At 43.6% G+C, this 26,507-nt stretch overlaps 1 protein-coding gene across 2 annotated transcripts in view; it reads left to right on the plus strand.

Annotated features, from left to right (window-relative positions):
• The first annotated feature begins 2,517 nt into the window (after positions 1–2,517).
• The window catches only part of TGFBRAP1 (transforming growth factor beta receptor associated protein 1), a 73,617-nt gene continuing 49,627 nt past the window's right edge, over positions 2,518–26,507 (plus strand). The window contains exon 1 of one of the 2 annotated variants that reach the window (XM_045077617.1): positions 2,518–2,601. Coding sequence is in view for 1 of the 2 variants with exons in the window: in XM_004764374.3 (XP_004764431.2) it covers positions 20,843–20,859 (17 nt within the window). In the remaining variant the exon portion in view is untranslated. Of the gene's footprint in view, positions 2,602–20,837; positions 20,860–26,507 lie in introns of those variants that run through there. The other variant, XM_004764374.3, reaches the window with a different exon arrangement.

Here is a 26,507-nt window from a genome sequence, read left to right on the forward strand (position 1 = left end):
TAATAAGACTGCTTATAAATGAGAGTAGCAGAATGTTAGCATTAAAAGCCTCTTTTGAAGATAGTCCGGTTTATTAACATTGAGCATCAGGGATTTTCAGAATTGGTTATGTGCTTCCTACATGCAGATAGATACAGTGAGAACATGACAGACACACTCGTTGCCCTTACGAGCTGATAGCCAGTGAGGAAGTGAGGAACCCAGTATGAGGAAGTGTAAGTAGAGGATATTAAGTTTGGGGAATGACTAGAAACTATGAAAGGATTCCCTTGTATCTTATAACTCCTGATCATCATTAATCTGTCAGAACTCATCTTTTGCATATTCTATAAAATTTTGCTCTTAACATGTTTAGTATGGGCCCAAGGATAGTTACTAAATATTAATAAATGAAGTTGAAAATTCTTTTGAAAAACATATGACTTTGATATTTCTTCTTCAGTGTAATCAATCAAAACAACACTAGGAAATTAGAATAAGCCCAATGCAGATATTTGCACGTATACGGAATAATTATTTATATCCAGGTGTCTGTCATATGTGAAACAGACTTCTTGGAAAGTTCCAGGAAGAACAGATGTTTCTAGGTGGAATTGTGCACATGTGGAACTTGCCGTTTTAAGAATCCTATGGGAAATCTTTTCACAAAGGAAATAATTATTTCAGAATTATCTTTTTCCCCCTCTTTTTAGTTAATACACACTTTGACTTCTCGATTATTTAAAGCAGAACACAAATGCTCCATCAACTAACCAATCAATAGAATTTAACTTAATAAAAAAGATTTACTGTGGTGTTGAATTCCGCATTCTTCTTCCTGCTCTATTCTTACCACCATGGAAACTGGGACAAGTCTTTGGGACTTTGCTTTGAGGGCAAAATTGGGCACATTACTAGTGCCCACTTCACAAGGATATGGCAAGGCTTAAATGAAATCATTGCTGTACCACCAGCATCTGGCATTCAAGAGATGGTCACCTCTGCAACCAGTTTTGCACAGCTCTCTGTATGATGTAGAGTAGGGCACTAACATAGAAAAGCACAAATCCTAGGCTCAGCTGGGTCAGTGATTAGGTGATGGTCACTCACATATTCTCCCAGAGCCTGGGCAGAATGAGGCGACTGGGCTGAATTTGCTCTGATGCCTTTCTGCTCCCTGGCTCCACTGGCTGCAGGCCTCCTTGGATTTGAGTCCACTCACTACCTCTTGCCCTTGAAGTGCAACTGCTGGTCATAGCTCTGCCCTTCAAGGAAACCAGTTCCCCATACCAATGCTAATCTGGTTCCACTGGGCAGAACTGAAGCACTCATTGGGTGGCCGGGGGGGGGGGGGGCATGTGTGTGGCCATGAACTTACAAGGGAGGTGGGTAAAGGACAGGCCACCCAAGATTGCTTCTTGTTGTTTCTTTATTTCCTTTTAACTTTATTGGGGGAAGGGGTCATTGTTTCTTCTCCCTTTGAAACAGAAGACTGCAGAGTAGAATCCAGTATTTGCCTCCAGATTCAGGATGACAACTGTTTTACAATCCCTTGGGGGCGGTGGCAGAAGAAAACTGGGGCCACAGCTCGCTGATGGGTTCTAAAGTCAGGAAAACCATTTAGAAATTTTGCCGTTTATATGCTAATAATGGAACGCTAACAACTCTGGAGGAAGGTTCCTAACTGTTCCATCTTAAGACTGGATTTTGACTATATATTGAAGAGAGAGATTCGTGGATTTGTAGTATCCCAGGATTCTTCATTGCAGCTGATGACGCAAAGGAATAGCTACTGATAGACTTTACTAAAGACCCAGGACTCCCCTTTAAAATAAATGCGTCATGTAAATGTACAGTCCTCTCTAGGGATCCCGTTCGGCCCCAGGGGCTCTGGATTAGCCAGGGGCTTGGGTGTGTTGGGCAGCGCCTATGCAAAGGGACACTTCAGCCCCACAGCGGGTACTACCCGCTAGCCAACTCCCCAAGCCCAACTCTGTCAGACGGCAGCGCGGTCAAGCCTTTCCAGGACTCACTGACTGATTGGTCCATTCATTCACTCGGCAGGTATTCCCGAGAGCCTACCCTCTGCCCAGCGCCGCGTTCGTGTTAGAAACTGAGCGGCGAGCAAATCAGGGAGGGCCCGTGTTTTCCCGAAGCTCTGAGTGCCGGTGGGGGAGGAGAAAATACCTTAACAAGAGCAGTCCCCGCCGGCGCTCCTGGGGCACCCACCCCGTGCCAGGCGGTGTTCTAAGTGCTTTTACAAGAATTAACTCATCTGACCCCGCGCACCGCCCCGAGGCGAGCGCGCAGAAGTGATCCCGGCAGGCGGGAGGAAACGGAGGCCGAGGGGCAGCCCACCACGGCGCAGCTCGCAGTTTAGAGCCGCCTCGGGCGCGGGGCGGCGGGGCGGCGGCGCCCGGCTGGACCGCGCTGGGACCGCGGCGCTCCCGCCCTCCGCCGGCGCCGGGCGGCCGCCCCACGTGACGGGAAGCAGCGGCGGCGGCGGCGGCGGCGGGGCCGGGCCAGCCCAGGAGCGGCAGGCCGGGAGCCGGCGGCGGGCGGCGCGGGGCCCCAGGCCGTAGGGTCGGCGCGGGACCGCGGAGGCCGGCGGGCGCCGCGCGGGTGAGTGCCGAGGGCGGTGGCCCAGTGGGGACGGGCGCCCGGTGCTGGGGGCAGCGAGCGGAGGGGGTGGGGCGGGGAGCGGTGAGGAGGGGGTGCCTAGGGGGTGGGGGCGGGGCGCGAGCCGGCAGGTGTGTGTGAGTGGGGAGGAGGACAGGTGTGTAGGCCTGGGGGGGCGGGGGCTTGTTGGGGTGAGCCAGTGTGCACGTGCGTGTGGGCTGGGGCAGGTGTGCCGGGGCTTGGGGTCCGCGGGTGTGGATGATGTGAGAGGTGTGTGTCTTTAGGCGGGTTAAGATCCAAGAAGACCCAGTCCCGGGTTTGGGGTAGGCTTTCGGTTTTCTGGCGGGGAGGAGCCGAGGACTCCACCCCTGCGCCCCTAGCCCCGCCACTCCGTGTAAGGAATGGTTTTGTCGCTTTAATTGATGTTTCCTGGAGCTCTTGGGATTTCAGAGTTCAAATTCCGGGTCACGTTCGGGCCTGAATTGTTGCCCCTGAACTGGCAGACTGGGCAGGGGTATGCCAGGGAGAAGGGAAGAGACCTCAAGGGCTGGAAGCTGCCACCCCTATGGGATTTATTCCTTTCCATTGCCTTCTGGAGGTGCAGATGGAAGTTGAGTTCTCCGCTTGCCTCTTGTGGGTTATATGGGTACGACTTTAAAGACAGGAGCTGTAGTCTCCATTTGTCTGCCCCTGTCATTGCTTCTTCCCAGGGGATGTTGGGTGATCCTCGGAAAGTCCCCCCTCCCCCGCCCCAGCCTGGTTTTCCTGGGGATTCTATCTGGTGCTGAAATTGGGGTTCACACAGCTTCTTATTGCTAATGGATTGTATCCGGCGGGCACTGGGGTCAAAACCTGTCGGAGCAGGGTTTTATCCTTGACGAAGTGCTTGTGGTTAGCCTCCTGTCCATCCAGAGTGAGGGCAGGCGGCTGCTGGTGTGATTTTAGTGACAGGTAAAAGAACTGACAGGTGTGTGAGGAGGGTCCTAGGGCAGTGTGAATGGTGACCTGAGTCAGAACTGAGGTCGTGGGTGGGCCTGCCTGTGCCCACTGCTCCCTCCTGATGGGGACTTGCATCTCTCTGTTGGTCATCAGGAAGCTCTCAGAGCTATGGTCAATTAATAGGAACTTCTGGCTGGCTACTTCCCTTGCTTTTTCCTTCCATTTCTGCTAGCCGGGCAGATTCAGCAGTCATTGAAGTGGCCTCTTTGATGTGTGGCACCGGAAAGAGTACTGACCAGAATCCCTTGGAACTGTCTGCAGTGAGCCTTCCTCGGCCTCCAGTTCCTCTACAAAACGGGGACAGTGCTATTCCACAGTGGTGATGAGCATGGAGCTTTGGGTTCATACCCTGTTCCTGCCGCTTCCTAACTGTGAGCCTTGGGCAACTGATGGAAAGTTCTGCATCTCGATTTCCTCAATCAAAACAGTAGTCATGGGGTGCCTGTGTGGCTCAGTGGGTTAAAGCCTCTGCCTTTGGCTCAGGTCATGATCCCAGGGTCCTGCCTCTCTGCCTACTTGTGATATTTGTCAAATAAATAAATCTTAAAACAAAACAAAACAGAAGTCATATTGGAAAGATGCATGTGCTCTAATAAGAAACTGCATTTGGCACAGGGCCTGGCACTTAGTAGGTCCTCGATTAACTAGTAATAAATGTAAATGAGGCTGTAAAGCTGTATCCCAGCTCTGAAAATCAGTAGTTTTATGCTCTGAGAATTTTTTTTTAAGGTATTTATTTATTTGTCAGAGTGCGAGCGAGTGAGCATAGACAGGGGGAGCAGAAGGTAGAGGGAGAAGCAGACTCCCCGCTGAGCAAGGAGCCTGATGCAGAACTCATCCTGGGGTCCTGGGATCATGACCTGAGCCACAGGCACACCCTTAACTGGCTGAGCCACCTGGGGGCCCCTGCTCTGAGAAATTGTTAACCCGATGAATACTTTAACCTGGAGTTAGACTTATAGTGGGTTCTGAATTCCAATTGGCTGTACACATTCACAGTATACATTTTACAAAGATTTCAGGTGAAAGTTGTGGCACTGCCCCTCACTTTCAGGTCCTCTGCCTTTCCTCCTGCACTCATGCCTGGTAACAGCGGCCCTTGGTCCAAGGGCCTGTGGAGAGCTTATCCACCAACAAGGGGCTGGGGAGATGGGTTGGAGGGGGCTTCCTCCAGCCTCACCCAACCCTCCAACAACAGCAGTTTGTAAGAGGGCCTCTTCCTCTAGTGGACCAGTTTTAAAAACCCAGAACTCCCTATTTTAAAAATGCTTTTTCTAGGCCCAATTTGCAGCTAGCATTTCTGTTTAGGGAGGAGGAAAGAAAAAGTAGTTGTTACGATTTCTTCCTTCACACCAGTATTAAAAATGTGCGATCCTTTAAGAAAGCACGAGGACATTTTTCTTACTGCTTTAAGCCTCTTCATCTTGGTCTGAATCCAGTCCTCATTAGAAATACATTAAAGGAATCCTTTGTGGTAGCCAGATGTTTGGATACTGCTGGAATAATTTGGCCAGGACTCTACAACTCATCTCCTCTGTGGCCCACCTGACCCGTTTGGCTTTATTAAAAAACACGTAACTCCTAAATGAACGCAGACGTAACAAGTCAGTTCGGGGCCACCCCAAACGAGCTTGAGTGTTTGGTGCAAAAGAACAGGAGCACTCATGGAACATGTTGTGCAATCTTGCAGATGATTTGAGAGCAAGATCTTTCCTCTTTTCTCGAGAGTCAAGTAACTGCTTTTGAGTAAATGAAAGACTCAAGAAAATGCTGAATGTAAAAGAGGACAATGGCCTAGCTTCCAGCAGGCACTCCGCAATTCTTTGTGGCTCTTTGAAGGTCCAGTATTGAGGAGATGCACTAAAAGAGATGCCCTTGAGACCTAGTGCCCCCCTGCTCCTCTTCTGTCCCCTCCTTCCCTTTCCAAATCCCTTCAGTTGTAACTGCTGACAGTATATATAGGGTGTATATGAAATACACATACATAGACATGCCGTGTATATGCATATGGTATGTGTATGTGTTTGTATGTACATAGTGTATACATACTTGAGGATGCCTGCATATCATACGTATGCATATAGAGTGTGTGTTTATATGTATAATATGCATAGTGTATTTGTGTGTGTCCATTTACATATGTGTATTTACATGTACGTGCCAAGGAAAATGATACCAGCTATGAATAATTACATAAACGTATGAGCCTTGCTACTATCAGGATGACAAAGGTGACGTTAGACACGAGCTGTGTTTTCTTCTTCTTTTAGATGCACTTTCGGCTCACTGGAGCAGATTCGTTAGTGCGATAGCTAGTCTGAACACTATTTCTCTCACATGAGGGCAAAGATAACATGAAGCACTTCTCCAGTTGGGTCCTTATCAAAAGAGGAAAGTGTTGTCTGTGGAACAAGTCAATACTTTTGCTGTTGATTCCTGGCAAATTTAAGATTGAGTCACGAAGGAGATGGCTGTGAGAAAGCGGAGAACGTGGGACAGGAGCCAGCCTGGGGTACCGTTCCATAAGAATTTAAGTCACACAAGCATATATCCTGTTTTGATAAAATTACTAGGTCAGTGGGGCAAAGTGGGAGCATATATATCATTTCTGCGTCTGAAATTTGGTATGGTGGTGCTGACACTGCACCACATTTGCTAAGAGCCATTTATTTGTGACTAAAGTTGCTGAGGGGGCCGTGGTGCGGGGGTAAGCTGTTTGGCAGCAAGAAGGTAAGCTGAAGGATGATAAGAGGGTTCCTCTTCTGGACTCAGCATGGGAAAGTGAGGGCCCCGCTGGGAACAAGTGTCCCTGAGTGAGCTATGACAGGACATCATCTGAAGGCCTCGTACCGTGTCGCCTCATGCTTAGAATTGTCACTTCCTTCAGGAGGACTGAATTCTCAAAGAGGATCTGAGATCAACTTGCCCCCTTCGGTCCTTAGAGTGGAAAGAATAGGGCCATGAAATCAGAAACAGGAACTGGGGTTTAAGCCGGTTTCCTCCCGTTGTAGCTGTGTAACCTTGAACAAGCCACTGAAAAATGTCTTCACGTCCATAACAGTATCCACCTCTCAGAGAACTGTGGGAGTGGAAGAAAATCATTTACATCACGTGTGTGGTATCCAAACCCAGGGCTTTTGGGGCTCTCAGGGGGTGGACGTGAGGGAATCTGCAGGGGCTGTCTTTGGTTGGTGCCCCTCCTCAGTCCACACTTGGAGCAGTCTTTACCCCGAGGCAGCAGGCTGTATGTGCAGTGCTTAAGGGAATGGGTGCTTGAGTCAAGCTACCTGGGTGGGAATCCAGCTCTCCACGGTCATTTTGCTTTTCTAATCTGTTTCCTCATCTGCAGAATGGAATAATGATAGTACTTACCTATAGGCTCCTTGTGAGCCTGGAGATACTATTTAGCAAAGAATCTGGCACACACTGAGTCTTCTAGAAGTCTTTGCTCCCTTATGGTACTGTTATTAACTACCCTTCCTCCAGAGGAGCTAGAGAGGAGTATAGGGGAAGTCTATAGTCCAGTCCAAATTTCTGTTTTACAAGGAGGCAACAGGTACAGAGGCTTGAAGTGACTTGGCCAAGTTCATGAGCAGATGTCCAAGCTGTGGAGCGCACGATCCCCAGACTGATGTTGAGAATGCCTGCTTTGGACCATTCCTGCTTGACCACAATTCTCTGGGTTAACTCTGGGGCCCAAATCCTTACCTTGGAAGCCTTCATCTCTGTTCTTTTCCAGCTCTGCTGACCCCAAACCCTACTGGTCTCCCTCAGAGCCCTTTGCCTGCCTGCTTCTCCTGAAGCTCATAGTATATCAGATTTTGGACCCAGTGGAATCAGCTCACATTTGCCCCAGTTCAGTCTGAAGTTGTCGGTGAAGAAACACCTCAAATGAGCAGAAGTCCCAAACCTTCCTCTTTGAAATGCATTTTCAGGAGGTAAAAACAAAACAAAACCAATAAACTCAATTTGTAGGTATTACTGATACACATCATTTTAAGCTAGGACACCAAACTTGAGAAAAAATCACCTCCAAAAGTAACTCAGTAAAGCAGCAAGTAGAATCACTTCAGCATAGCCTGAGGCTCTAGGGAGGTTCTGCTGGATGGCTAGTCACTTCTTGCTCTCCTCTGTCCTTGTGGGTTAGTGACACCCAGATCATTCTGAGCATCTCTTCTCCAGTTAACAAAGGAGATTCTTGGAGCTCCTTTTTCTCTGTCCAATTACTCGAAGGCAAGATAAATAAATCAGTAAACTGTGATTACAGTTATCTTTTTAACTTTCTATTTTGAAGTGCCTGTGGGCTTACGGAAGAGTCTGGGAAGAGTACAGAGCTCACGTATGTCCTTCCCCAGCTTCCCCTTTTGTGAGCAAGTGTGGTACAGTGATCCAAACTAATATGTTAACATCAGCGTTATTAACCAAACTTATATACACTAATCATTTTCAGCGGGTTTTTCCACTGACCTCTGTTTTCTGTTCCCTAATCCTGCTTCTGATCCAGTTTCCACACATTGCATGTGGTTGGCATGTGTCCTTGGCCTCTGACCTATGACACTTGCTCAGTCCTCGCTCTTCGTGACCTTAGTGACTCGTGAGGAGAGTCAGGGATTTTGTAGTTTGTCCCTCAGCTGGAGCTCAGCTAGTGTTTTCTCATGATTAGGTTGTAGTGATCAATTTTTGTCTAAAATACCCCAACAGCAACATGCCTCAGTTCCATTTTATTTATTTATTTTAAAAGATTTTATTTATATATTAGAGAGAGAGCACACAAGTAGGCAGAGAGGCAGGCAGAGAGAGAGGGGGGAAGCAGGCTCCTCACTGAGCAGAGAGCCTGACACGGGGCTCGAGCCAGAACCCTGAGATCATGACCTGAGCCGAAGGCAGAGGCTTAACCCAGTGAGCCACCCAGGTGCTCCCTCAGTTACATTTTAATTTAAGGTTGGGATGCAGTCCATGGCCGTGCCTTCCACCCCTGAAACAGCAGCGGCAACTGTGCAGAAACTTTGCCGGCAACTTTGTGCTGAAACTGTCCCTAGCACTCTGCCCGAGCCCCAGTATTTGATTCCTCTGGCCATGCCCCTGCTGAGCCAGAACAGAACTTTCTTCTTTTTCCCCATCATGTCTCTTCTTGCTTCCATGTGCCCAGTCCCCTAAGTACACTGGTATATTCCCTTGAGAATTTAGGGGAGATCTGTCAGAGGACCCAGTTGCAGTTTAAGAAGCAAAAATGTCAAGCTTTCTTATCATTGGAAAAATTGTGACTACTGAGTCTTTAAATCCTACCAAGTTTCATCTGACTTTCGAGTGGTTACTAAGATAAATTCTCTGTTTTTTCCTTTGGATTTTTAAAAAAAGATTTTATGTATTTATTTGATACAAAGAGAGAGAGAGAGAGAGAGAGAGTTACTTCTGCAGACTGAAGGCCACTGTGAATGCCCATAGGAAGTAGGGATGTTTACCACTTAGTTTTTTTGGTTTTTTTGTTTGTTTGTTTTGCCAGAACATGTTCTGCCTTTATTTTTTTTAATTAACATATAATGTATTATTTGCCCCAGGGGTGCAGGTCTGTGAATCATCATTTCACAACACTCACCATAGCACATACCCTCCCCCATGTACATCACTTAGCCACCCTATCCCTACTCCCCTACCTGCCAGCAGCCCTCAGTTTGTTTCCTGAGATTAAGGGTGTCTTATGGTTTGTCTCCCTCCCGATCTCATCTTGTTTCATTTTTCCCTCCCTCTGCCCCACCTCTCAAATTCCTCATATCAGAGAGATCAGAGAGATCGCTCAGCATAACACTCTCTTGTTCTATCCACATCGTTGCAAGTGCAAGATTTTGGGGGTTTTTTGATGGCTGCATAGTATTCCTGTGTGTGTGTGTGTGTGTGTGTGTGTGTGTGTGTACATACCACTTCTTCTTTATCCATTCATCTGTTGATGGACATCTACGCGCTTTCCATAGTTTGGCTGTTATGGACATTAATGCTTTAAACATTCGGGTGCACGTGCCCCTTCGGATCACTGCATTTGTATCTTTAGGGTAAATACCCAGTAGTAGCACTTTGTTTTTAGTAGGGACTTTGATTACGATTTTATTTTGCTAATTTAGCACAAAGCAAGCATCTGAAGGTAGTTTGCAGTGGAAGAATTTTTGCTAGCAAGATTTCCCTCTTCCCACCCAAGAGCGAGTTTTGAGTCTGTGACTTGGCTGTTCGTTCAGTCAAGAACATAGCATAGGAAATAGAGGTTTCCAGATCAAAGGAAAATGAGTGTCCAGTCCCAACTACCTGCCCTGCTTGATGCCCACAATGAGCGTGTGGTGGGAGGGAGGAGGACAGGCAGGTCAGAGCCCAGGACCCCCTGGACACCGGGCAGTAGGTTACAAGCCACTGTCCACACTGTTTCTGCTTTCTGTAGTAAGCTGACCTGAGCTGGGCTGATACCAACTAGCCAAGCCCATCTCCCGACATTTCTGGCTGGCCCAGATCCAGCGTGGGTCAGCCTCCATGGCTAAGATCACAGAATATGGTCCCCCTTTTCCCATCCAAAATGTCTCTCAGGACCAGCCTGAAACTGCATGGCAGTCAGCAGAATGTTGTTCTGTGTTGTGGGGCCCTCCTTTCTGGATCCTTCTTCCCCACAGTGATGTGCTATCAGCTCTGCCCTCTGTGTTTCTGCTGCCCCTCCTGATCACAGGGGACCATGTAATAACCCGTTGACATGGAGCCAAAAACAGCTGATGGAGCCCAGGAGGCGCTGTGTTCCCTCCCAGCCCTTTCCAAGAGCACGAGGGCGGTTGACGGCTTTGCTTAACTCCCTTCTAGGTTTGGTTTTTAGAGTTGGTTTTTTCAGTTTTCATGAAGGTTTTCCCCTGTAATGGATATTGGTATCTATTTATGTATTCATAGTAAGTATATTTACCAGAGTAAGTGAGAAACTTCTTTTTTTTTTTTTTTAGATTTTATTTATTTATTTGTAAGAGAGAGAGAGAGTGAGAGCGAGCACAGGCAGACAGAGTGGAAGGCAGAGTCAGAGGGAGAAGCAGGCTCCCCGCAGAGCAAGGAGCCCGATGTGGGACTCGATCCCAGGATGCCGGGATCATGACCTGAGCCGAAGGCAGCTGCCTAACCAACTGAGCCACCCAGGCGTCCCAAGTGAGAAACTTCTTAAGAAACATTTTTTTTTTCCATAAAAGGCAAGTCCTTTATTAAAATGGCAAAATGCAAATTTTTTAAAAGTCCTTGTTTTGTATAGAAATACTGCAGGTCACAGGAACAGTGTGACAATGCCTGCACATTTTCAGGCATTGGGTAAAAATGTACCTGCTTTCCTGTGATCAGCCAGTGTGGGGTTACGGGTGAAATATGCAGTCCCCCCATGCCCACCTCCGACCCCAGCTTTGACCCTCACACATTACCTCTCTCCATATGTACAAGTGACTACAGTCAGCAGATGGGAGTGAGGCAGTGCTTTTCACTTTAGGGATTGCTATGCTGTTAAATTCAAACAAACCATTGTGGTTAATGGTACCTCTTTCCTGACTCATGGTTTCAGACCCTTGAAAAGGTGCTCAGAGAGTGGTTTTGGCTTAGGATCCCTCTTCACAACTGGTCAGTTTGTAGAGTCGCTTGGATACTCACAGACTTAGATCTTGGCACTTTCCAACTCAAGCAACTAGCAGACTCAAGAATTTGGAATTGAATGTAGCCGGGTAATCAGGAAACAGGGTCTACCAGGGACTGATATGAGGAAGTCAATAGCTGTAACTCATCTTTATACTAGGAGCAGAAAGGCTGCCTGAGGTTGGGTTTTTGAGGGCTGCCTATCTTATGCTGAGTTTGGAGTTTATCTGTGAGTCAGCAGCATACTTTCCAAAACATTTTAAGGACAGTGACAACATGGTACTGTTTTAGGCATGAGGTCCATGTTCCTGCCCATCCTCCTGTATGGCTGTGAACCTGGCCTGACTTCAGCCCAGACATTGGGATGACTGTTTGATCTCTGTTCACTTATGATGGATTGCCAAGAAACTCAAAAGAAATTAATGTAAATTGAGAAAAATAGCAAATCTGACTTTTGACAGGTGTCCTTTTAAAATGTAGACGAAGAATGAATCTTTAGCTTGTTATAGGAAGGCACCTGCTATAATAGGGCTGTCCTACCCATTGGTGAGTTTTTGAGTTTTAACCCTCTGACGTGATCTCTGGTGCACATAGAGCTGACAGGGCTCTGAAGTGGTGGTTTCATTTTATTTTATTTTTTTAAGATTTACTTATTTACTTATTTGACAGAGAGAGAGAGAGCAAGCACGCACAGGCAGGGGGAGCTGCAGAGGGAGGGAGAAGCAGGCTGCCCACTGAGCAGGGAGCCTGATGGGTTGCTAGGTCCCAGGACCCCAGGATCATGACCCAAGCTGAAGGCAGTCACTTAACCGACTGAGACACCCAGGCACCCGAGTTTGTTTCATTTTAAAGTGTTGCTGTAATTCTCCAGTGGGAGATGTTTTTGCAGACACATGGGACACCTTATCCATCATGAAGTTGCTTACATATTCTATGCACATTCTGTGACAGCAGCTAGCAGAGTGTCATTCTATTAGTTCAAGAATAATAATGAGTGATAAAGATCTCATCTTAATCAATGTCACTTTATCATAGCATTCTTATAGCAGAATGTATTTCTGTCTCAGATCAGGGGTCTATGTATGTGTTTTTTACCTATATAAACATACACACGAACACACACAGATGTATTTTTTTTCTTTAATCTTATAATGTTGCACTACAAGCCTGTTTCTACATCGAGATAATCTCTTTCAAACATTGTCTTAGTCCATGTTTATTCTTTCTGTGTGACTTTTTTTAAATGAGTCCTGGCCTTGGTGGGATTTAGTACAGAGAAAATGAAGAGGGAGCAAGGTACTTTGTAATTCCAATCTTGAACTGGTTCAAAAATAAGAGTGGAGATACAGTTGACCCTTGAAAAACATGGGTTTGAACTGCATGGGTCCACTTATACTTGGGTTTTTAAAATTTAAATACAGTACTGAAATTTTTTTCTATAAATGCAGAACTATAAATTTTTTCTATGTATACAGTACTCTTCCTTATGATTTTCTTAATAATATTTTCTCTAGCCTACTTCATTGTAAGGATACAGTATATAATACATATACAAATATGTGTTAATCTACTGCTTATATTATCAGTAAGGCTTCTGTTTAACAGTAGGCAACTAGAAAGTTAAGCTTTCGGGGGAATCAAAAGCTACACGTGGATTTTGAATTGTGCTGGGGATTGCTCAAGGGTCAGCTGTGCTTATGTGGAAGGTGAATTGAAGCTGGGGAGAGGTCCAGGGGGGAAGAAGCTGGCCTCCTGGGAGCTGGGACCCCAGAGGATGCGTTTACCTTCTTGGGCATCCCATCATGTGTTAGTATTTTCCTCTGTCTTTAAGAATCTAGGGGGATTTGTGGGAATCACTGATAGGCTGACTGACGTATATTGGACTCTGTAAATATGGGTACAATGTAAAGTAAGCACTGGATTTAGATGAACTTAGAAATTAGAAGTAAACCATTTATGTCTATGATAAATGTTTTCATTCAGTGAAATTTTTTTAAACTATTTTTTAAAAGATTTTATTTATTTATTTATTTCACAGAGAGAGAGAGAGAGAGACAGAGAGAGAGATCACAAGTAGGCAGAGAGGTAGGCAGAGGGGGAGGAAGGGAAGCAGGCTTCCTGCTGAGCAGAGAGCCCAATGCAGGGTTCAAACCCAGGACCCTGAGATCATGACCTGAGCCTAAGGCAGAGGCTTAACCCACTGAGCCACCCAGACGCTCCCATTCAGTGAAATTTTAGACAAGCAACGTGCATTTTGTGAATGCTTCTAGGTCTGTTTCCCCAGTAGGCTGGTTTGAGGAAATGAGAGGATTTTTAGTGGGTGTGTGTATGCACACATATTATTTAATTACTGTTTAGTACACTTAAAGGAGTATTTATGGAGTATTTATAGTCTGAATTAAGATATAAGGAATAATAATAAAAGCAACCTCAGTTTGGGGCACCTGGGTGGCTCAGTCAAGCGTCTGACTCTCAGTTTTGACTTAGTTCATGGTCTCAGGATCTGGGGTCGAGCTCTTTATTGGGCTTCATGGTGAACAGGGTGTCTGCTTCAGGATTCTCTCTCTCTCCCCCTGCCCCTCTCCTCCAATAAATAAATAAATCTTAAAAAATAAAATAAAGCAACCTCTGCTTAAGAAGCAGAACATTACTAATACTTTTGCAATCTAGCCTATCCTTACTCTCTATCCTGCCTCCCTGAATTTTTGTTTATCATTCCCTTACTTCACGTTATGATCTTAGTATATATGGCTGAAACCCTAAACAGTTTATTAGAGGGACTGTCATATTTTTGAGTCTTACAGAGCCTTGCATATCATTCAGTGTAGAGTACTCTGCAGTTTACCCCTTAGCTGGAGATCTGTCCTTGTTGGTAGCTGCAGCTCTTTCTCTCCTGCCGTTCAGCGCTGTGTCCTGTCCACGGATCGTGAGCTGCTCCCAGTGTCCCTGTCTCAAACAAGATTGCAGCCAATGATGTTCTTGCTTATCACCTGGTAAACATAAATTCTGTAAGCCACGTGCCTAGAAGTGGGATCGCTGGCTTACTCCTAATGTCAAGGTCTTCTCCATGGTTCCAGAATGGTCTTGCCAGTTTAGAAGATTCTACCAGCTCCGTAGAGAGTTCTCATTGCTCCCATGTTCTTGCAAGCAGCTGACATCATCGGACTTCAAATGTCTTGTTGGTTTCACGGTATAAAATGAAGTCCCATGGTCGTTACAATTTGCAGCTGCAGATGATGAATCAGGTTGAGCATTCTTTCATGTCTGTTGGCTGTTCATGCTTCTTCTGAGAGACACATGCTCACAGATTTTCCCCATTCATCTATGAGATCGCTGTTACTTTCTTTCTGCAGGAGTTCCCTGTATCATCCAGGGATTTTTTTTTCTTTTTTTGGTCATTTTCTTCACAATGTCTTTTAAAGAACAGAGGTTTTACATTTTAGCATGAACAAAGTTAATCCTTTTTTTCCTGGTCTTTGTACTTTTTCTTGCACCTTATTTTGGAAATTCTTCTCTACCTGAAGGTCATAAACATATTTTTTCCATATTTTCCTCTCAAAGTTTTAAAGTTATGCCTCTCATTCTTAAGGATCTTAATCTATCTGGAGTAATTACGATCCATGGTAGAAGGTAGGAATTGAGTTTCTTTTTTTTTCTTCTATGCAGGTATCCAGTTGTCCTGCACTGCTGATTGTTATTTTTTTTTATTAACATATAATATATTATTTGCTTCAGGGGTACAGTCTGTGATTCATCAGTCTTATACAATTCACAGCACTCAACATAGCACATACCCTCCCCAATGTCCATCACCCAGCCACCCTCTCCCTCCCTGCCACCTCCAGCAACCTTCAGTTTGTTTCCTGAGATTAAGAGTCTCTTATGTTTTGTCTCCCTCCCTCGTCCCATCTTATTTCATTTTATCCCTCCCTTCCCCCCACCCCCTGCTCTGCCTCTCAAATTCCTCATATCAGAGAGCTCATATGATAACTGTCTTTCTCTGATTGACTTATTTCGCTCAGCATAATACCTTCTAGTTCCATCCACATCGTTGCAAATGGCAAGATTTGGGGGGTGGTTTTGATGGCTGTATAGTATTCCATTGTATATATGTACCACATCTTTATCCATTCATCTGTTGATGGACATCTAGGTTCTGTCCATAGTTTGGCTATTGTGGACATTGCTGCTATAAACATTCAGGTGCTTGTGCCCCTTTGGGTCACTACGTTTGTATCTTTGGGGTAAATACCCAGTAGTGCGATTGCTGGGTTGTAGGGTAGCTCTATTTTCAACTTTTTGAGGAACCTTCATGCTGTTTTCCAGAGTGGCTGCACCAGCTTGCATTTCCACCAACAGTGTAGGAGGGTTCCCCTTTCTCCACATCCTCACCAACATCTGTCGTTTCCTGGCTTGTTAATTTTAGCCATTCTGACTGGTGTGAGGTGGTATCTCACTGTGGTTTTGATTTGTTTTTCCCTGGTGCCGAGTGATGTTGAGCACTTTTTCATGTGTCTGTTGGCCATGTGGATGTCTTCTTTGCAGAAATGTCTGTTCATGTCTTCTGCCCATTTCTTGATTGGATTTTTTGTTCTTTGGGTGTTGAGTTTGATAAGTTCTTTCTAGATTTTGGATACTAGCCCTTTACCTTATATGTCATTTGCAAATATCTTCTCCCATTCTGTCCGGTTGTCTTTCAGTTTTTTTGACTGTTTCCTTTGCTGTCCTGCACTGATTATTGAACATGAAAGATTCTGCATACAGCCCATGATAAACAGTGCCGCTCTCGTCAAAGTGGGAGGTTCCGGGTGCACACATCTGTTCCTGGGAGCCTGGACATGTTTTCTTGGATTCACTTCGTACCAGTACCCCGTTATTTTAATAACCATAGCTTTATGTCACACTTTATCTTTTGAGTCAAGTCTCCTTTCCTTATCTTTTCCAGAAGTGTCTTGCTTTTTTTGAAAGGCTCTTCTCTGCCAAATGACTTTCATAATCTTCAAGTTGAGTTACACACACATTTACCAGTGAGGATTTTTACTGAAATTGCATATATAGACCCTAAGTGCATAGCCCAGTGAATTTTGACAAATCTATGCACCTGTGTAAGCAATACGGAAAACAAAATCTAGAATGTTTCTGTCATCCCAGAAAGTTTCCTTGTGTCCCTTTCCATTTGGTCCCCCTTTGTCTCCAAGGTAAACATTGTTTTGATTTCTGTTGCTAGAGAGGAGAGTTGCCTACTTTTGAACTTCATATAAATGAACATATACCAAATGTGTCTCGTTTCTTTCATTCGTGTTTTTGATTTCATTCATATTGTTGCTTAGCAGTAGTAGTTCCTTTTTACTTCCAAGTTATGTGAACACCCCACTCTGAAATGGATACAAATGAGTAAAATTGAGCTGTTTCCTGTTTGGGGCTATTATGAATAAGGCTGCCGTGCGTGTTCTGGTAAAAGTCTTTTTGCAGGTATTGATTATATACTCGAGAGAACTGGAAACATTCAGAGTGAAATTATGGAATAACAGTGTAAATGCATGTTTAACTTTATTTTAAAAAGTCTTATTTCTGTGAAATAAGTCAAGCAGAGAGAGTCAATTATCATATGGTTTCACTTACTTGTGGAGCATAACAAGTATCATGGAGGACATGGAGAGTTGGAGAGGAGAAGGGAGTTGGGGGAAATTGGAAGGGGAGGTGAACCATGAGAGACTATGGACTCTGAAAAACAATCTGAGGGGAATGAAGTGGTGGGGGGGTGGGAGGTTGGGGTACCAGGTGGTGGGTATTATAGAGGGCACGGATTGCATGGAGCACTGGGTGTGGTGCAAAAATAATGAATACTGTTATGCTGAAAATAAATAATGTAATTTTTTTTAAAAAAGTCTTATTTCTGCAGTGATGACACCATTTTGTTTAATTGAAATGTAGTTGACATACAGTATTATTAGTTTTAGGTATATAATGATTTCACAATTCTATACATTACTCATTGCTCACCATGACAGGTGTAGTCACCATTTTTGCCATACAGTGTTACTACAATATTATTTTTTTTAAAAAGATTGTATTTATTTATTTGAGTGGAAGAGAGAGAGGAGGAGGAGCAGAAGGGGAAGGAGAGGGACAAGTGACCTCCATGCTGAGCAAGGAGCCCAGCATGGAGCTCTATCCCAGGACCCTGAGATCATGACTTGAGCTGAAGGCGGATGCTTAACCGACTGAGCCACCCAGGTGCCCCTACAATATTACTGACTATATTCCCTATGTTGTATCTTTCATCCCTGTGACTAGTTTATTTCATAACTGTAGATTTGTACTACTTAATCCCTTCACCTATTTCACCCGTCATTCCAATCCCCTCCGCTCAGGGAACCTCCAGTTTATTTTGTGGTTCTCTATTCTTTTTTGTTTGTTTGTTTTTGAGGGGTTGTTTTTTGTTCTTAGGTTTTGTTTTTTGGATTCCATGTGTAAGCGAAATCATATGGTATTTGTCTTTCTCTGTCTAGCTTACTTCAATTAGCATAGTACTCTCTGGCTCCATCTGTGTTGCCATAAGGTCTTTTTTATGGCTGAGTAATATTGTAGTATGTATATTTTATATAGATATATACAGACATATATGTAACATATATACATATCATGTCTTCTTTATCCATTTATCTATCAATGGGTGCTTGATTGCTTCCATATCTTGGTTATTGTACATAATGCTGCAGTAAACCTAAGGGTGTGTATATCTTTTTGAATTAGTGTTTTCATTTTCTTTGGGTAAATACCCAGTAATGGAATTACTAGATTGCATGGCATTTTTATTTTTAATTTTTTGAGGAACCTTCATACTGTTTCTCATAGTAGTTGCATCAATGTACATTCCTACCAACGATCCATGAGGGTTCCCTTTTCCGCACATCCTCACCAACATTTGTTATTTCTTGTTTTGATACTAGCTGTTCTGACAAGTGTAAGGTGCATCTCATGGCGCCATGATTAGCGATGTTGAGCATCTTGTCATATGTCTGTTGGCCATCTGTACTACTTTGGAAAAATGTCTGTTCAGGTCTTCTCATTTTTCAACCATATTATTTGTTATTTTGGTGTTAAATTTTATAAGTTCTTAATGTATTTTGGATATTAACCCTTTACTGGATATATTACAAATATCTTCTCCCATTCAGTAGATTGCCTTTCCATTTTGTTGATGGTTTCCGTCACTGTAAGAGCTTTTTATTTGGCATAGTCCCAATAGCTTATTTTTGCTTTCATTTCTCTAGCCTGAGGAGACCTATCTAGAAAAATGTTGCTAGGGTTGATGTCCAAGAGATTATTATCTATTTTTTCTTGTAGGAGTTTTATGGTTTCAGGTCTCACATTTAGGTCCTTAATCCATTTTGAATTAATTTTTGTGTATGGGTATAAGGAAGTGGTCCAGTTTCGTTCTTTTGCATGTAGCTGTACAGTTTTCCCGACACTATTTATTGAAGAGACTGTCTTTCCCCCATTGTATATTTTGCCTCTGTTGGCCATGTAAGTGTGGTTTTATTTTGGGGGCCTCTGTCCTGTTCTATTGATCTATGGGTCTCTTCTTGTGCCAGTGTCATACTGTTTTGATTACTACAGCTTTGTGGTATATTTTGAAGACTGGCATTGTGGTATGTCCAGCTTTGTTCTTCCTCAGGATTGCTTTGGCTATTCAAGGTCTTTTGTGGTTCCATACAAATTTTAGGATTATTATAGTTCTATGGAAATACTATCAGTATTTTCATAGGGATTGCAATGAATCTGTAAATTGCTTAAAAGTATGGACATTTTAACAATATTAATTATTCTAATCCATGTCTTTCATTTGTGTTATCTTCAGTGTGTTCCATCTGTGTTTTATAGTTTTCAGAGTGTAGGTCTTCTACCTCCTTGGTTAAATTTATTTTTTGGTATTTTATTTACAATGCAATTGTAAATGATATATTTTTAAAAATTTCTTTTTCTCCTACTTCATTATTAATTTATAGAAATATAACAGATTTCTCTGTGTTAATTTTGTACCCCTGTAACTTTACAGAATTTATTTATCCTAATGTTTTGCTTTGGTGGAGTCTTCAGGGTTTTCTGTTTATAGTATCATGTCATCTGCAAACACTGACAGTTTTACTTCTTCCTTACCAATCTGGATGATTTTTATTTATTTTTCTTGTCTGATTACTGCAGCTAGGTCTTCCAATACTGTGTTGAATAGAAGTGGCAAGAGTGGACATCCTTGTTTTAGTCTTAGAGGAAAAGCTTTCAGTTTTTCACCATTGACTATGATGTCAGCTGTGGGGATGGTACCATTTTATACAGCTTCCAACAATGTATGAGATTTTTAGTTTTTCTGCGTTCTCATTATCATGTAGTGTTGCCACTCTTTTTAATTGTAACCAGTCTAATAGGTGTGAAATGTTATTTGATTATGGCTTAAGAAAAATTTTCCTGATGACTAATAGTGGTGAATATCTTTTCATTCTCTTATTGGTCACTCATATACCCTCTTTTTTTCTTTTAAGTTTATTTATTTTAGGTAATCCCTACACTCATTTTGGGGTTTGAACTCATAACCCCAAGATCAAGAGTCATATACTCCTCCAAACGAGCCAGGCTAGAGCCCCTCATATACCTTCTTTTCTGAATTAAAAAAAAAAAAAATGTTTGCCTCTTTATTGATGGTTTGTAGAAGTTTTTATATATTCTAGATATGAGCCCTTTGCTGGATGTATGTATTACAAATTTTCTCCCAGTCTGGGGCTTGCCTGTTCATTTCTTTAATGGCATCTTTTAGTGGACACAAGTTTTTAGCTTTTATGAAATCCAGTTTATCAACTTTTTTTTTATGGTCAGTGCTTTTTGCATCCTAAGAAATCTTTATGTACCCCAACGTCTCAAAGATATTCTTCTGTGTTTTCTTCGAGAAGCCTATAGTTTCAGCTTTTACTTGTAAAAATTATTTGATGTAGCTCAAATTAATTTCTGTATATGGTGTGAGGTAGGAATATTTAAGGTAAATTTTTTCCCTCATAAGGTTATCCAGTTGTTCTAGTGTACGTGTAGGTCTAATTTTGGACTTGATCTTCTGTTCCATTTCTGTTTGTCTTTCCTAATATCTTAATTACTGCAATTTTATAGTAGTTTCTGAAATCAATTAATGTAGGTCTTTCAAGTTTCTTCTTCATTTTCAAGATTGTTTTGATGATATAGGTACTTTAATAGCCATTTCAATTTTAAAACCAGCTTGTCAATTTTTGCAGAAAAGTCTGCTGGGGTTATTATTTAGTCTTTCTTAATGTCGGACAATAAGATTTTGTTTTTCTCCATAAAGATCTTATACATCTATGTTAGATAATTCCCTCATACTTAATTTTTTAATATGATTGTAAATATCTTTTTTGGAAGATTAAGTTGCCTAATTGTAGATGGAAATGCAGTTTAGTTCGATAAGTTGATTTTTAAAAAATTAAACAAAATTTCTAAAATTTTAATTATTCTAAAAGATTATTTGTGAGTTTCCATATAAACAGTAATAACATCTGTAAATAATTACAGTTTTATGTCTTTGTTTACAGGTTTTTATAACTGTTCCTTAATGGGCAGAAACTCCCAGTAAGTACAATGTTAAATAGAGATGGTACATTAGTTTGCTAGGGCTGCCATAAAAAAATACCATATAGAGTGAGTGAATTAAACAACATAAATTTTAAAAATAAATAAATAAACAACATTTAAGTTTATTGCTTCACAGTTCTGGAGGGTAGAATTCTCAGTTCAGGGTGTCCCCTGAGTTAGCTCCTTCAAAGGGACTCTGAGGGACTCTCTTTTGTAGGTCCCTTGGCCAGCCTTCCTGTAGCCCCAGGAGTTCCTTGGTTTGTCAGTGGTCATCTGCCCGTGTTTTGATGTCTTTCCGCTATGCCTGTCTTGCCTTGTATCCAAATTTTCCCTGTTATGTAGTGACAAATTGCCTTGTATCCAAATTTTCCCTGTTATGTAGTGTCCACAAAAACAGGATATATAGCTGGTGTTGCGTTGCTTATAAAACTCATCTGAATCAGCTCTCCTGGGCTTCTGGGAGCCTCTGGAACTGTTGTAACTGATCTTAAGTCAAGAACATGGAAAGACATTTTTTTTTAAGATTTTTATTTATTTATTTGACAGAGAGAGATCACAAGTAGGCAGAGAGGCAGGCAGAGAGAGAGGGGGAAGCAGGCTCCCCACTGAGCAGAGAGCCCCATAGTGGGGTTGATTCCAGGACCCTGATACCATGACCTGAGCCAAAGGCAGCGGCTTAACCCACTGAGCCACCCAGGCGCCCCTGGAAAGACATTTTTGAAGCTCACGGATAACCTCAGAATTGCTGCTGCCCCGCTAGGTGTGTACAGAAAGAATGGAACTGCCATTTTTTGAGCTGAAATTTAAGAAACGTAGAGAATAGGAGGGAAGATGCCAGAGCAGCAAGAGACTTTCACAGGGGCTGCAGGCGTGAATGGAAAGCTAATGTTTGTTTCTGTGTATGCCTGCAAAAGAAAATTCGGATTTTCTCATTAGCATTTTCAAAGACATTCACTTAGATTCTAATGTCACCAGCGGGGGTGTGTAGACTCTCTAGGTGGTAGAAAGTCATTACTAATATTTTAACTTGTTTCTTAGTACATAGTGTTTTACACTATTACTTGCTTATTTTTCTAGTCCTTCTTCCTTAATGAGATTGGGAAATGGAACAGTGCCCTTTATTTTGCACACATAGAAGTGCTTGTTGCGTATGTAATGTCATCCTTATTTAAATTGCTCTCTGTCTATTAATATTTTCAGTCTCTTTCCCTCACCAGGTCTATATTTTGCAGTTTTGAGAAAAATATTAAAATGTTGCACTTTCAAATGACCATACTTTTAAGGGTATGTTCTATCAAAAATGTCTAAATTTCAGATCAGTTTGAGATCACATAATAGAGTATGAATTGTACATCTTGGAGAAATTTTCAATTTTATTACCATGTTAAAACCTCTCTGACTTCAGACCCCACTAAGCTGGACTTAATGATAATACAGAGAGGCATGACCTACAGTCTATCTTTTTATGATTCATATTGTCTCTAAGTGAGTTTATCCTGTGAATTAGATCACGGAGAAAATTTCTCTGCTGCTTAAAGCAATAAACCACTTTGAAGTACCAGAATATTATTTTGTCAGCTTTCAGTTACCCCCGTGTGATTCTGTTTTAGCAACTGTGAAATTTGTAATACATTGCTGATAATTGGGAGGCTGTGCGTTAGCACCCCAGGACTTATTTATCTCCTCGTTCCAAGTTGGTGCCCTACACCACATCTCCCCAGTTGCCCTCCATCCCGCAGTCTCTGCTAAGCACCACTGAACTCTATTTTTATGAGTTTGACTTTTTAAGATACCACATGTGAGATCATGCGGTGTTTATCTTCCTCTGTCTGACTTATCTCACTAGCAGAATGCCCTCAAAACCCACTCACATTGTTGCAAATGGCAGCATTTCTTTCTTTCTCAGGGCTGAATAATATTCTACTGTATATACACACCACACCTTCTTTATCTATTCCTCAGGGGAAAGATTCTCCTGGCCTGTAAGGGAAAAATGCAGAATCTCTGGATAACCTAATGGGATTCCTTTGAAGTTTACAATGTTCCCACCCTCCCCCCACACCCCATCTGCTTTTAGAATTCATTCTTTATCCTTGATTTCTAACAGGTTTTTTTTTGTTTTTTTTTTTTTTGCATTGAGATAATAGGGTGATCTGTTAGCTTTGTGAACTTGGATGTTCAGTTCTCTCCCCAGGTTTGGGAAACTCTCAGCTATTATTTCTTTAAATAATTTTCTGCTCCCTTTTCTCTCTCCTTCAGAAACTCCAGGCACTCCAGCATTTGTTCTTTTGATGGAATCCTGTTGCTCACTTTGGTTCCTTCACTCTTCATTCTCTTCTCTTTGTCCTCCCCAAACTGGGTTGTTTCAGAATGCCCATCCTCTCACCACTTATTCTGTCCTCCAGACACTTTACTCTCCCGCAGATGCTCTATTGCATTTTTCATTTTACTCATTGAGTTCTTCAGCCTCAGAATTTCAGCTGCGTTCTTTTTTTTATTTCTTTATCTTGGTAAAAATCTCGTTTTGCTCGTGTGTTTTTTTTTTTTCTTTTTTCAAGGTTTCATTGAATTGGCCGAGTTTTCTTGTGGCTCACTGAAGTTCTTCAGAGCAGCTACTTTGAAATATCAGCTAGATCACACATTTCATGCCTTTGAACTCAGTTTTGGGGGAGTTCTTACTCTCCTTGTGATGGCACGTTTCCTTATTTTGTCACGTTCCTTGTAGCTTTGCGTTGCCACGTTCACATTTGTGATAGTGGCAGCTCCTTCAATCGGCCTGGAGATGGATGTTCTGGGCCACCGCGGTGGTACGCAGGTTCTTGGTCTCTGGGCATGGAAGCCTCCACTCTGCTCCCTTGCTCCCTCTTGTGGTGGGATTCTGAATCTTTTATGTCTTCTCCGGTTCTTACAACTTACCAGCCGGCTCCTGGAAACCTCTCCTTTGTTTTCCTGAAGGTGGCGCTGTGGCTTGTTTGTGGATTCTCCCTGGCCGGCGATCTAGGCCTGCTGTCTGAGGGGCTCTGGGCCTACTGGGCTCTCTCCCATGCTGCACATGTGCAGGAGCTGCTGCTCCGTAGGTGGAGGTGGGTCTAGCTCAGGCGTTGGGGGTGCCTAGAGACGCACTGGTGAACTCCCTGGGTGTGGTGTTCCCACCCGCTCATGGTCGACTTTCTGCTGCACACCGTCTCCTTTCTGCCCTTGAAAATTCCCATTGGCCTCTCTCCCAGTGTCCTTCCTTCTCGCAGCCACGGACATCCAGCCTCTGTACTTTGGGTCCTGCTGCAGAGCAATGGGAGTCCGCCGCCTCATCCCACACTTCTGGGGTGGCCCGTGCTGCTGCACCCCTGCCCTACCCCCTGCAGCAGAGACTGCCCCAGTCTGACAGATCAGTCCCCTGCAGTGGTTCCTTGCCAAGCACAGCCCTGGGAAGGTTTCTCTTAATGCCTCCTCTGCTGTGACTGGCCAGTCTGCTCAGGTTATTGTGCGGTGTTGTGTGCTGTTTGCTGCACTGGCATGCAGGAAGCTCCTCTGGGGAAGGCTGGACTTGTGCACAGTCTGCCCCTTGTGTGCATAGCCACGCCCATCAGCATTCTGCAGGTTTCTCCCCAGCTGCAGGGACAGGGGTCTGGCAGGGTTGGTGGCCGTTTGTTGGCTCCACGGTTCCACAGCCCACGCTGAGTTCTGCCTGCCTGTTGCAGAGCGTGTGAGTGCGTGAGTCTCCCCTGGGTCCCATGGTGTGTGGTGCTAGATCCTAGCACCCGGCCTGGGGCTTTGTTCTATGGATGGATGTCTAATTCCTTGTGAAAAGGCAGGATATAAAGGAGGAACATCTTAGCCACCATGATGCTGACATCAGTCTCCTTCGGCTTCTTATAAACCACATTTTTTTTTCAAGGCCTATAGCGGGGAACTTTAGCAAGACTTGAGCAGTTGTAGTTATCACAGAGTAAAATATTTCTTCTTAAACACTCATACTACAAAACTTTGAAGTAAACCAGATGCTTGTCTTACAGCTCTAGCTCTCCTCTGCCTCGTCCTCTGTCCACCCAGTCCTTAGACTAAATACGCCATGTTTGCATAAATTCACCACAAACGTGTCTGGTTCATCTCTTGTGTGAAGCGAAGACACCACACCTTGGAAGAGTTAAGTAGGAATTGGCTTATGAGTGCCCACAGCCTGTCTCTCTGTTCCTTCTGCAAAGGGAAGGGTACAACTGACACTTCGAACATTAGAGTCACTCAGTCATGCAGGTCTAAAAGACAGCCGTTATTGATCGAACAGGGAAGGCAGCAGTATTTCATAACCCCTCGCTTTCACGGACTTAGGATGTCTCGATGTCTACATCTCAATACCTGTTTTACACTTTGGCACTGAAATGGGGGAAAAAAACATCATCTTGGTTAGATTTTGTGCTTCTGTTTGGTCATGACAAATAGATGGTAGTCTTTAAAAACAGTTGGTGTCAGACTCTGAAGCTTACTTTTTTCCTCCAACCCTGGCTTTCCCCAGGACCCTGCAAGTTCCTGTGGCCCCAGATAGATGGACAGGATTCCTTCCTCTATGATGCCTTCCGAGCCTCACGCCCCACTTTCTTGCCTTGTTTTCATAGTCTCTGTGAGAGCAGCTCATGTAAATGAGTATGACAGTGCATGAGGTGGGGGAGGCTGTGTTTGAGTGTGTGTCTGGCTTACATTTCAGTCTGTCCTTCAGTGTCAACAAGGTGGACACTGGTTCCCTAGCTAAGGGCAGAAGACAGCATTGTTTCATCTCTCTGTACCCAGCTTGGGAAATAAAAACCGAAAGTGGGCTGGGGCTTTGAGTCTGATATATCGAAGATTATTAGATCATAAACTTTTATTGGGTCCTTGTTATGTCCTCAGATATTATTTTATATGAACTCACTTACTTAAGCTTCAAAATATCGTTATGAGGTAGTGCCCTTACTACACTCATTTTACAAATGAGGAAACCGAGGCATGGAGAAGCCAGGTGACTTTCCAAGTCACATAGCCAGTAAGTGACAAGAAGGAACTCCGATGGTGTCCAGCAGAAATGCCTCATCCCCAGACCTGAGATACCCTCCTTCCTGGGCATTTTATTGACAGGAGACTGGAGTTCTTGTGTAGCTGTTGCTTCCCCAATAGACAGGGGAATATAAGAAATGATAGCATTCTACATTCTTTCTTGAATATTTCCAAGAGGTCTTCTAGCCTTGGCTAGAATGCCTGAAAGGATTAAGGAATTTAGTCTCTCTGGAAGCGACCCTGCTTCTGGACAGCTCAAAGTGACAGAAGAGTCCAACGGGCCTCCCCTAACTTCCACGAACCTTCTACAGACCTCTGTGGAGCTCTTTCTCCCTCCTGCTTCCGTGGAGTGGGGAGCCTGTGTGATTGCCTTCCTGTGGGCTGAGAAGTCAGGGAAAGGCCATCTTGCTCATTTCTGCTTCCTCTGACCTGGTGGTGTTTGAAACCAGAGTTCTCTTCAGAGGTTGGGTCAGTCGGTCTTCTAGCGGGAAACATCCCTTAACTGACATGTCAGTGACCTTCTCACAGGTCTCTAGATCTCTCCTTCCCTGGTGGACATAGGGATTTGAGGCACATCTTTACCACTTTGCATGAACACCTCTCCTCGGAGAGCCAAATAC

The sequence above is a fragment of the Mustela putorius genome, unplaced genomic scaffold (genome assembly GCF_011764305.1).
Source record: "Mustela putorius furo isolate JIRA1106 unplaced genomic scaffold, ASM1176430v1.1 tig00000224_pilon_pilon_pilon, whole genome shotgun sequence".
Lineage (NCBI taxonomy): Eukaryota > Metazoa > Chordata > Mammalia > Carnivora > Mustelidae > Mustela > Mustela putorius.